The sequence below is a fragment of the Eleutherodactylus coqui genome, chromosome 2 (genome assembly GCF_035609145.1).
Source record: "Eleutherodactylus coqui strain aEleCoq1 chromosome 2, aEleCoq1.hap1, whole genome shotgun sequence".
In the NCBI taxonomy this organism is placed as follows: Eukaryota; Metazoa; Chordata; class Amphibia; order Anura; family Eleutherodactylidae; genus Eleutherodactylus; species Eleutherodactylus coqui.
In genome coordinates this window covers 43,387,073-43,400,071 of record NC_089838.1, presented here as the reverse complement: position 1 = coordinate 43,400,071, position 12,999 = coordinate 43,387,073, and the positions used below count along the sequence as shown (strand labels likewise).

The window sequence follows — 12,999 nt, the reverse complement described above, 5'->3', positions numbered from 1 at the left end:
GCAGACTGGGAGATCCTCAGAGATCTGAGTGCTTCATTGCAGGACACCTGGTTATTTATTTTCATATTGATCCCAAATGACTTTTCACTTTTTGTCCTTTGTTACTCTACACAAGACCCTCAGTCTTGTTTATTTATGCTCATCAATCACTTATGTATAGAGATCAGCGAGCACGCTCGGATAAGTCAGTTACTCGAGTGTGCCTCGCTTTTCTCGAGTAACTGCATTCTTGTCCAATCGTTCTTTCACTCTCTCCCCCCGCTATCCCCCGCTAACCCCCGCACCCCCCCCCCCCGAGCATGCTCGGACAAGAATGCAGTTACTCGAGAAGAGCGAGACTTATCCGAGCGTGCTCGCTCATCTCTACTTATGTACTATAACATTAGTATTGTAGCAAAGAATTTCAGCACCTGAATTTGCCTGTAGTTCAGTAAATATAATAAACATATGTATTCAATCTGAAATTACAGAAAACAGCAAAACATTCTAAAATATCTAGAAAACAGGCAAGTAGCTAAAAAAGTGACCCTTCTTGCATAACCAACCTACTCTAAGAAGTATGCCTGACATGCCTTTGCTTAAATGATTCAAAGAAAGCAAAGACTCCTCTTCTTTTACTTGTTCCTCCATTCTTCTGAAGACTATGATCCGATGAGTTGAATGGTGACATTGGGGAGTCAACAGATGTAGTCCTCTTTATTTTCAAGAGAGATTTTGCGGGTCCAACTTTTGACTTCAACCTTGATGACGAGGCTACCACACATTTCTGATACTGAACCTATTTAACACAAACACGTCATTAAGAACACGACTCACTTACATTTCACTATACAACAATGGATACACCATGACGTAATGCATCACATTAATTGTAGTATCATCTACTGGTCCTGAGGTGTAGACTATTGTAGCCAACAGTTGCATTCACAATTCTGCTATTGAAAAAAGTTACATTGTTGACAGACATTTTCCCAAACCTAGGGCTTCTTCAAATGAGCGTGTCTGTGCATGCAATACGCAGAGAATAGGACCCATTGTTATCAATGGGTTCACTTTTGTGGATGCATTTTGCACATGCAAACCCCCACAGCATGCTGTTTTTTGGTACGCATTTGCACAATTGGAAATTAAGGTGAAAATAGGTGGCAGAAACATCAACAATCTCCGTTATACGGATGACACAACTCTGCTTGCAGAAACAGAAGCTGCTCTGAAGCAGCAGATATGGAAGATAAAAACTGAATGTGAAAAAATGGGCCTCTACCGGAATAAAGTTATGACAACTGCAAAAAAATGGCCAAATTCAAATCAAAATCAACAATGAGGCCATACAATGCGTGCGAGACTTCATTGTCCTTGGTTCAAAAATTGACTAGGCTGGGGAATCGACGCCAGAGATAATAATCTTTATTTATATAGTTCCATCATATTCCGCAGCGCTTACAAAGCAGGGGGGAAAAAAACAAGACCTTGGTTACAACGAGCTTACATACTACAGCTAATGGGGTGATACAGAAGGTAAAGGGGCTGGAGATGTGCATGGTATGGCGAGGTGGAGAGTGAGGGATGCCTGCAGGGGGCAGTTGATTACGGCTAGCAGGGACTTTAGTCAGTAGGACAGGGAGCATGTTATCAGGGGGGTACAGAGGGGTTTGGTTTAGGGGATGTGGTATGCCTCCCTGAAGAGGTACGTTTTAGAGCACGCCTGAAGTTTGTGTGTCAGGGATTGCCACACGTAGGATAGCATTGAGGCGAAGCGCAATGCTAAATGTGGACAAAATCTGGAAAAGTAGCGATATTGGCATAGCAACTAAATGCAGGACAGTGCAAACCAATGTTTTCCCCACAGCCATGTATGGGTGTGAAAGCAGGACTGCGAAAAAAGCCAATAGAAGGATTGATGCGTTTGAGCTGTGGTGCTGGCGAAAGCTGCTGCGTATGCCCTGGACTGCGAGAGTAACAAACAGAGAAGTCCTGAATCGTATAAGACCTGATAAATCACTGGAAGACCAAGATGACCGGACTCAGGCTCACAGATTTTGCCATGTAATGCGTGCAGACTCGCTAGAAAAATCTATAATGCTTGGACAGATCAGCGGCAAAAGAAGAACTGAAGACAAAGCGCACGATGGCTGATACTGTCAAAGCTGATACTGGCATGGATATCACACAACTGAAAGAAGCCGTGCAAAACCGAAAAACATGGAGGGAGCTTGCCTTTAAGGTCACCGATGTTCGTGAACGCATAAGCTGCTAACAACAACACGCGCATAAAGAACGCAGCATGGTCTATGCTACCGCATATTACACGCGATAGAGCCCTATTGTTCTGTATAAGTGCGTATGAAAAAGCTGTAATATGCGATTACATTGCGTATGTGCAGCGTTTTATACACATGTTTCTAAGAAACAAAACAAGTAAATAAAGAAGAAGAAACCAGGAAGCCCTGCATGATCATGCATGAGATACGCTGTCATGCACAGGCATACGCAATCACAATCGTGGGGATTGCAGTTCCACATTCCGGTAAAACGCTGCCTTTTACAATACATTCATGTGAGCCTGCTCTTAGGCCTCATGTCCACAGGGAAAATCAGGTCCGCTACGGATTCAAATGGCGTAAACATATAATTAGTCATATAATTTCGATGGCTAATCTGTATAGAGAAAACATCAGCAGAACATTAATTCCATGCAGGGGCGTAACTATAGAGGGTGCAGGGGATGCGGTTGCACCCGAGCCCAGGAGCCTTAGGGGGGCCATAAGGCCTCTCTTCTCCATATAGGGGGTCCAGTACTATGAATAAAGCATTATAGTTGGGGGCCCTGTTACAGGTTTTGCATTGGGGCCCAGGAGCTTCAACTTATGTCTCTGTGCAGCATGGTTTAGGTATGGGTATGGGTACAGATACAGATTGAGGGGGCCCCAGCTCACGTTTTGCATCCGGGCCCCTGAGCCTTTAATTACGCCCCTGATCCCATGCCTCTATATTCATAAAGAGACAGATATTAGCCTCTCTGAATATTAATCTTCAGCAGGATATCGTGAGATCTAAATTGATGCCAGTATGGTCCGACGTCCTGTTGATGGTCAGTCCATATAGAGAGGAGAACAGCAGGTTATCTGGTATTGCTGTCTGTGGCATCTATACTGACATTACCATTGTAGTCTTCATGCATGTAGTAATCTACATAAGGAGGTATGGAGATGAATTTATGCTGATGAGTAATAAAGGCACATGAATCATTAAATACATCAGAATAGTTCCCTCTTGATCACCACTATAATTTTGGTGAATTGTATTGACTCATATTTCAGGATTGTTAAGGATGAGCCGTTAAATGTGAAAAGATATCTGACTAATTATATGTATTGTGTGTATACGCCATTTTACATGTTGTTAGTGAATAAATAAAAAGTTACGTTTTAGTTCTTTTCAGTGACCTCTCATATAATATTTGAAGAACTTATTTTGCCACTGTGATCGAGAGTTTGGATTTCTCACTCAGCACGATCGCCATTACTAACCTGCCTATATCAACAACATGTAGCTGCAGCATTAACCCTTTGCAATCCAATTTTAGATTCAGAGTTTCCTAGGGGGCTTTCTCTTCCTGCCATTATACAATGGTGCCATCTGCTGGCTAGAGCCAGTACTGCTGCATGGGACATGCCGGAGAGGCCCCTGACAACAGAACGGCCAGTAATATACAGTAAGAATACCCTGCCGGACATCTTCCGACATTGGAGCTGTACAGCCTTCAAGCAGAATGTCTTCAGACGCCAGACAGTGGATTGGAAAGGGTTAACATTCTGCATTCTAGTGATAAAGTCTCAAGTTATGTGACATCAAAGTTATATCCAACTACAGGGAACATATCCATGGGAATAAACTAGAGAACCTTCTAAAGACTTCATCTTGTTTAAAGGTTTAGTACAGGGTATAATGTCGCCACCCTTATTTTGTATTAAATAGTCAAATTTATGAAATGGTGACAAATGGCAAATTTATCATTCCTACAGAAACATGTACAATACTCACCATACATGCAGCCTGCACAGCCTCAGATACGTTCCCAGCATCTGGGTCACACCAAAATACTGTGCACTGGAAACACTGTTTGCCTGTATCCACAATTAATGCAAAGGTGTGGCGGTCCTTTCCAATTCCCATAAATGTTACATATCGAACTTGACACTGCCAGACAGGCTCTTCTTCTGTTACCTATAAAACGGAGAATGTAAAATTGTAACTATTTTGTGTTTATTTATATGTCATTGCATGAAAAGGGAAGAATGGCTGTCATAGTGATTGAAATCAATCTGTCATGATAAAAATGCATCCCAAAGAAAAACTGCAATACGCAAAAGGCCTTTAGTAACATAGTATGTATGTTAGGCTGAAAGGAGACAATGTCCACCCAGTTCAGCCTGTTTCCACCCCCCCATTGTGGATACATCAGGACTCTAACTACTGATGACCTCAGATAGGTCCCCATTGATCAGCTGATTGTTCATCTGCTGTCAGAGCCCCTTTAAAGTCTATTTGTATCATTGTACACAAACACCATAATAAATTGACCTAACAAGAAGGTAGCAAAGAAGCTAAAACCTACAAGGAAAAAAATGAAATGATATAAAAATCAGATAAACGTATTACCAAAAAGAGTAAAACTAACCCTAGACTGTTCTTTAACTATATAAATTGTCAAAAGATTAATACTGAAAGTGTTGACCCTTTAATAAATAATGTAGGAAAAATTGTAGAAGTTGATGTCGAGAAAGCAAATCTATTAAATTGTTTTTTCTCCAGTGTTGACTAGGCCTAGGTGGGTACTACTCCTTTTTCAGTTCTGTGGAATTCCTAAATAGGATCCACGCCATCCATGTGGTAAAATATTTTTGGGTGTTACCTCTATCTGTTGCACCAATTTTCTCCATTCGATTTATCTTTAGGGATGTATATACATGCGCTGTGCAATATCAGTTGGAGAAACTCGTTGCGTTTTGCAAGAAAATCGCATTCACATCGCTGCACTTGCGACTTTCACATGTGAAAAACCTGCGTGAAAATCACCCATCATTCCCTATGAGAGCAAAAACACATTGCATCGCACTTGCATGTACATGAGAGCACTAAGTGATCTTTTTCTGATGCCATAATGAAGAACAGGCAATTCTTCAACAGAATTACCCAAAAATAAGACATGCTGCAATTTTTTCTCTTGCATCGCTTCTTCTCACAGCGCTAAGTAGTTCTCCCATTCTAGGCACACGACTAAGCAGTCCGCACAATGCATTCAGCAGCAGGTTTTAGCGCTGACAATGGAGGAGTGGCGGAAAAGGTAAATATACAACCTACATCCCTGGACACCGCATGTTAGCTATTTCAGCCTAAAAGCATCCCTTTAAGAAAATCTTCTGTGCCATAGTTTATCTGTCCATGTGATGGCTCTTCTATGACATTTTTTAGTGTAACAATTGCTTTTCAATGGCTTAAGGTGAGATACCTTGATATATTGTCACGGAAAGTTATGTTATCATAAGTCATTAAAAAGCTATTTCTCTCTAATCTTAACACAACAAAAGCCTTTGGAAAGTAATTGAAAGTTACGATAATACGGTAAAAGTCATGTTAAACTTTGCTGCGTCTGTAGTAAGATGGACATAAGCCACTGCGGACCACACAGCATTGCAAGTTCTAAAAAATGGGAAGCAATTATTTTACATTGTGAATCTCCTTTTTCCTGTATCGGTAACTGCCCTACACCGGACCTAATGTTGATTAGTAATCGTACGATTCCGCACATTGCTGCATCGCCACCAAGCATCCTCCACAATTTTGAAAGGCTTCCCAATTAATTTTTTATTACACTTCTCTAGACTGCTGACTCATTTCCATTAATCTAATACGGCAACACTTCCCAAACTGCTGCCCAAAAAGTGTAAGCTAAGGATCTGCCTAATGTACCGTTATGCAGCAAGAACGCTTCTCTCAAGGAAAGTCCATGACTTGTACTTTTCTATGGAGTTTTTAAGAATTTTATTCAATTGGTATTTAGCTACATGGTCACGCAGAAAGCAAGGACCCCGCCATGTAAGTCTTATGTATTTTTATCATACACGAATATATCAATACTTGACCTTCATTCTAATATTATATAGAGGCAAACGAGTTGTAATTAAGCGGAAAACAAGAATAAAAATACTCAGATGCAATTTCCTACTATGCAAAAAGTACTGAAATGCTAGTCGTATGGAGCCGTAGTCGTGTTGGGGGGGGGGGGCAACATTTACCTCTGTCTTTATTTCACGTGAAAGCAAGTTCCTAAGCCTCTTTAAGAGATATGTTAGTGGCTCCAAAGGTTATATGGCTGGGCTCCATGCCCTACTGCATACACTTCAGAGAACATATGTTGTCATGATGTTGTGGCAAATATTCCAGTACATACAGACGTTCACATTGGCCCTTGGTTGAGTATTTGGAATTAGAACATAAATGAGTGTGTGTTACCTCCCTGTGGTGCACAGCCAGCACCATATCAGTCACTTCAATGACGGCTTCTGCCCACTGCTTCCTGGGTGTGGTGATGATCATGTTCTCTATTGTATCATTCAAGACATCCATCCCTGAAGGAATAAGACAGACAGCAAATCTACTCAAAGTTGTAGCAGCACCTTTTGAGTTAATATTTTATTATGGCTTTTTTCTATGTGATTCTCTACCCGTAGGCCCAATGTCCGCGGGCGGACTTGAATTGTGGAATCCGCGCGGACGATCCACAGTTCAAGTCGCCCATAGAGAAGCTGAATTAAAGCATGCGGACTTGACGTTGCGGACAGGCCGTGGAATCCACGGGAAAGCAGTGAAGACCCGGACAGCTACGCACGGTCCTCAGCCATAGGCAGGGTTGAATTCCGCTGTGGGCTCTCGTATGCGGAATCCGACCTGCCCGTGGTCATGAGGCCTTACGTTTCCTGCACATGGATCTATGTAAGACATAGACAAGACATGCTCAGTTGGAATCCACATATACAGAAGTATTCTACCTTAGAAGCTTTGCTCAGAGCACAGATTGGCCACTCTATTAGAGACACCCGCCATTTCACAATTGGAGTAAGTTTTCCGTGAGAATCTACATTAGAATTGGAAATTCCAGCAACCTGAACGACTTGGAACAAGGCATGTTCATCAGTGTAAAGTCCCCTTTTACACGTAAAATTTGTTCAAACTATGACATATGAGCGATAATTGTTGCGTGTAAATGCTGCCATCATTCACTCTTTGGCTGAACAATGATTTTAAGGTGCGCTTACAATCCATTGTTTACCTGGAGAGAGATAACAGGGACCGCATGCTGTATTCTGCACGGGAGTCGGAGATTGGAGATTACAATGTATTCTGCCGACAGCCCGAGCGAGAACAGTGCAGCTCTGTGCAGAGCGCAAACCATATGCTGTGCTCTGCAAACAGCTCCCAGAGGCCCTTCTAAACGCAAATGAAGCGGATAAAGTGTTAATGGACATAAGCGTCCATTAACACTTTATGCAAAATGATCGCTAAAACTGTCAGTCTTTCAATCATTTGAAAGATTGTGTTTGAGTGTAAATGGGCCTTTAGACTGGCCAGGGCCAGGTTTTCAAAAACGGCTAATTTTGTTGGCAATGGTGTTGAGAGAATACAGAGAATGGTGTAATTAAGGAAAAACATCTAACAAAAGGTGATCTAGTGGACGTAAATAACTTGTTGATGTAAGGGGTCAGAGGAGGATGTTAAGAATCATTCTAATTAATAGGCGGTGCCAAATACAACACTAATCAGACAGCTAATCTGTCTGAACACGCAACTCATCATTCTTCAGCACAGATGCTGTCTGAGGGCTCCTGTACACTGGCAAGAGCAATATCAGGCCGTGATTTCTGGCCCCGGCCCCATTGAAAGCAATGGGAGAAGATCTCTATCCCCTGCTGCAGCTGTGACAGCAGCAGCAGGGGATTCCTTCATCCTGGCAGGGAGTCCCCTCATCACTGAACACCCTGCCACTGCAGTCACAGTGTTCAGTGATGAGATGACTCCCCACGGAGATTAAGGAATCCCCTCCCGCTGCTGTCACAGTGTTCAGTGATGAGATGACTCCCCACAGAGATGAAGGAATTCCCTCCCGCTGCTGTCACAGTGTTCACAGTGTTCAGTGATGAGGGAACTCCCTAATGGGATGAAGGAATCCCCTGCCGCTGCTGTCACAGCAGCTGCAGGGGATCGCGATGTTTTCACTATGTTTTCAATGGGGCTGGTGTTGCTGAAAACAAGGTGAAACCCCTGGATGAAGGAATCCCATGCTGTGGCTGTCACAGCTGCAGCAGGGGATTGCGATCTTCTCCCATTGAAAACAACGGGCGATTTTGCAGAAAGTTAGGGCATGCTGCATTTTTTTTTTCTTGCGGCATCGCAGGAGTTAAAACATTGCAAAGAAGAATTACACCATTGAAATTCATAATCATGCGTTTTCACTCATTCTTGCAGGCCATTGTGAAGGCACCCTAAGAGAAACAGGGACTTCAGTGAGCAAGAACGCACAAAAAATTGGAGAAGTTGAAAAACTTTACCTCCTACACAAGATAGGGATGAGGGACAACCCTCTATGTAATTAATGTAAAATCCATACTGCAGGTCTAATACATATGATGTGGTGATGTCCAAAACTACATAGATATTGGACTGGGGTGCATTCTCTGATCAATGCTGTGTATGCTGTCAACTTGGAACTCACACCGCTGGTATATATCCTTGGATATGTGAACGATCTACCAGTGGAAGCTGAAAACACAGCATTGGTAAGATGGGTCCCCTCCCACGATAGAATTTAGAGATAAGGTTACGGACTATCGCCATGGGAAAAGGGGATATACCTTAAACGGACATAAATATACTAAGTTATGGTTAAAATGACTGAATACCTCAGGATTGGCGCCACTCAATCTACTTAGTAGTATCCCATTGGGATGATTGTCACAAAAGATAAGGAAAATGGGAAGTTGGATATAGGCTGCAGGTTTTTAATAAAGTTCAGAGCCCTGGTAACTGATCCCATAATGGTGGCATCTTCACATGTAACTCACACAGTCGCTCACTTACAAACGGGTGGTCATTAGTATTCCATAGCAACTGCGGCTGCGGGGGTTTGTTGGAGATGCAGTCCACCTGTAATCTGCACAGGGATGAAGGACCTGTGATGATGTCACCGTCACGTGATCACGAGCGGAGCATGTAACTCACTCATGGACGAACAGGTGGTTATTAGTATTTTGACTAGTAATTATTAGGAAATTATAGTACCAGTATTTGTGGTGGTGCAATGTGCCACACAGCTCTGCTACATACACCTCACACACACAGAGCTCTGCTACATGCACGTCACACACAAACAGCTCTGCTACATGTACATCACCTGCGCACAGTGATCACCCCCTGGTCATGTGACCTCGGACTCCTCCCACACAGGTGACTGATCACATGACGGTAATATCATCACAGGTCCTGTAAGCACACGGCTGCTGTTCGGTTAGGTGGTCATTAGTATTCCACAGCAACTGAGGCTGCAACAGGGTTTGTAGGGGATGTAGTTCATCTGTAATCTGTAATGATGTCACCATCATATGATCAGAGGTGAAGCATGTAACTCACTCATGGACAGGTGGTCGTTAGCATCTGCACAAGGATGAAGGACCTGTGATGACGTCACCGTTATATGATCAGGGGCGGAGCATGTAACTCACAGACGGACAGATGATCGTTAGTATTTTGATGGTGCACTATAATATGAAATCATTATTTATGGGGGGGAAGAAGTGGTTGGAGTAGAGAGTTACCACATGTCCAACAAAACATCTACCGTGTTTCCCTGAAAATAGGTCCTACCCCGATAGTAAGACCTACTGGGCTTTCAGTGAAGGCTTGAAATATAAGGCCTCCCCCCTAAAATAGGACCTAGATAATATGCCCCCCCCCAAAAAAAAACTCTCTACTCACCTGGTCCGCGGTGTCCTGATGGTCTCCGGCGGTGCTGCATCAAACTGCCGAGTCCTCCTCGTCTGCTATCCCAGCTTCTGCTGGTGACGGGGCTTTAATTATCCCGCCTCCATCAAAGTGAGTGCTGTGATTGGCTAATCGAGCACCAGCAGCCAATCACAGCCGGCGCTTGATGAGCCTATCACAATCATTCAGTGAAGTATTCAAAGCCCCGTCACCAGGAAGAACCTCAGCTGTGAGACGAGGAGGACGCAGTTTACCGCAGCGCCGAAGACCATTGGGAGGCATCAGGACGCTGCAGACCAGGTGAGTATAAGCCTCACCCCCCCCCCTGGAAATAAGACACTGTGCCCTTTTTGTGGCCAAAAATAATACAAGACAATGTCTTATTTTCGGGGAGACACGTTATGCAATCTAAAGAATCTACTTTTCAAAAAGGGACCAGAAGGCACAGAAGCAGCTGCCAACATGGAAATTATGCAATATTTTTTTGTTAATATCATAAATGGGCTACGAGTAATATCTCTGAGAGAGAATGGGGGGGGGGGGGGGGGGATTAAAGTGTGTTTGGGGTAATATGATGTTTGTTATACAAAAAAGTGACTTCAATAAAATTTGTTTAATCACAAAAAAAAAAGAAAAACATTACCCGATCAGTTTAATCCAGGTTTCTGTTTTACCATGCTAATGGGAGGCTCAGAATTTGGCACAAGCAGCATGAATTGATGAACCCTGGGCCAATATTCTTGTAGAACAATTTCAACAGCAAGAAGAACCTATGTCACAATCGCTTGTTGCATTTCTGAAGCTTAAAGGAGGTCCAACTGCTGGTAGATGGGCATCTCTAATAAAGTGGCCATTTGGTGTTTTTTGCAATAGCCAGTTAGTAATCCCAATATTTGATCATCTGGTCCTAGTTTATAGTTTATTAATCAGGTCCTAGTTTATAAATAAGCAAATGATACATCTGATCCTTATGTGAGATCGCGTTCTTATTAAGCACATACAAGTAATTAAAATATAATTACCCTCTATCATATTTACACCTTTTCATTTGAAATATACTAATGCTAAACACTGTGTGTGTGTGTGTGTGTGTGGGGGGGGGGGGGGGGGGGGACAAATGTTAAAGATCTATCTGTTATTTGTTGGCTACTTTGCTATAGAACGCCCTGCAGTAGTTGTGTCAGCACAATTTGTAAAATAACTCACCCATTGGCTTTGAGACGGGCGTGCTGCCAAGGTAAAGCACTTCATATTTCTGAATGGACTCTCGCACAGTATGCAGAATATCAACTAGAACAACAGGGCACTTGAAATTGTCATCCATTATATGAACAACCATACAGAATAAGAATACAAAACATGACAGCTCTAGTCATTCAACAGATAACCGCACTTATTTCACATTTCAGACTTGATTATTATTTGTAGATATGTTAGAGGACAGTATATGGTTGAGAATGGATCTGAATGAGTTGGGGGTTTGGGCAGAAAAGTGGTAAATGAGGTTTAATACTAATAAATGTAAGGTTCTGCACATGGGCAGGAAATACATATCACCATTACACTCTAAATGGGAAACCACAGCAAAACTGACATGGAAAAAGACTTGGGGATTCTAGTTACTGTAAGCTTAACTGGAGCTACCAGTGTCAGGCATCTGCTGCCAAGACAAGTAGGATCATGGGTGCATCAAAAGAGGTCTAGGGGCACATGGCCAGAACATTGCTCTTCCTCTTTACAAGTCACTGGTCAGACTTTACATGGAATATTGTGGACAGTTTTGGGCACTGGTACTCAATAAGGACAGGCAGGGACGGTGTAATCTCCTTGGAACACTCAGAAACAAATACACTCCAACCCAACCCTCTTTTTTCTGAGCATAGACCCCTGATGACACTTGGTACAGTTGAACTGTGTTGGGTCTATTCTCAGGGTATACAGTGTGATCTCCATCTACGGGGCTTCTTGTTCCCAAAGTTGCGCTCCTGCACCCGTTTTCTCCACCTGCATAGAGTACCCTCTCTCGCCTTATATTTTTGCTGATGCGATACGGGTTGGAAATATCCAGGGGATCGTACTATTATCCCTTGTATGTCCATATGTGTATAGTGCATAGGGCTCCGGTTCTTGTACAGGATTTAAATAAGTTAGATTTTATATATTTCTGAGTGAATCTAGAAAACCTTTACTCAGTGATTTTTATGTTATTCTGTCCACCAAAATCTGAAGTATCTGAGACTCCTACTACATAATGATTGCTTATAGTATTCCGGTGCTACCGCCGGTAGCGGCGCTCAGTGCCCGCAGCATCATCAGACCTGCATTTTTAAAGCAGTCTGCTAGATTTTGTCTTGTTTTGCTTCTGACACAGTAACATGCATAGACACATCAGACGAAATGTCCAACTGTTCTGTGCTACCAAATGTAGAGCTGAAGCAAATGTGCGCTAATTATTTATTGGCTACCTTCCAGTTCTCTTAAGAACAGAACAATATATCTCTTCTTCTAATGTTAGATTTAAATATGTGGTAGGATAGCACTAGAATTTCCTCTTAAAGGTGTTTTCTGATATTTTGAAATATCGGTTACAGTGGTGGGAGGTAGGTGACAAATAAAACTCCTCACCTCTCCGCTGCCGCACTGTTCCGCCAGTGCCACTCCTGTCCTCTGGTCACTTGTTTAATTGTTCTGCAGTCCCCATGTAATCCTACCTGGGGGATTCTAAATTAGAAGCCCACGTGACAGGTTTACGGAATGTCAGCAGGTCTTGCAGTCCGGTGACGTCAACTGTCAGATGCTGGAGCGCCAATACCATGATCCAGCGCCAAGGTGAGTATATTTATTTTATACAGTTGGGAGGCCCAAAACTATATAAAAAATTAGGTCAGAAAAGTGGTTGTAGCTATTTTTGAACTTATCACCTAATCACAAGATATTGGATAAGTGTGTCTGATCGATGGG

The 12,999-nt window shown here is 42.7% G+C and overlaps 1 protein-coding gene across 1 annotated transcript in view; it reads right to left on the bottom strand.

The window, feature by feature from the left end:
* Positions 1-293: 293 nt before the first annotated feature.
* The window catches only part of APBB3 (amyloid beta precursor protein binding family B member 3), a 74,700-nt gene continuing 61,994 nt past the window's right edge, over positions 294-12,999 (bottom strand). Inside the window, exons 10-13 of the mRNA XM_066590689.1 lie at positions 11,245-11,328; positions 6,517-6,632; positions 4,045-4,227; positions 294-778 (exon numbers count right to left, since the gene is read on the bottom strand). Of these exons, the coding sequence (XP_066446786.1) occupies positions 551-778; positions 4,045-4,227; positions 6,517-6,632; positions 11,245-11,328 (611 nt within the window). The 3' untranslated portion in view covers positions 294-550. The remainder of the gene's footprint in view (positions 779-4,044; positions 4,228-6,516; positions 6,633-11,244; positions 11,329-12,999) is intronic.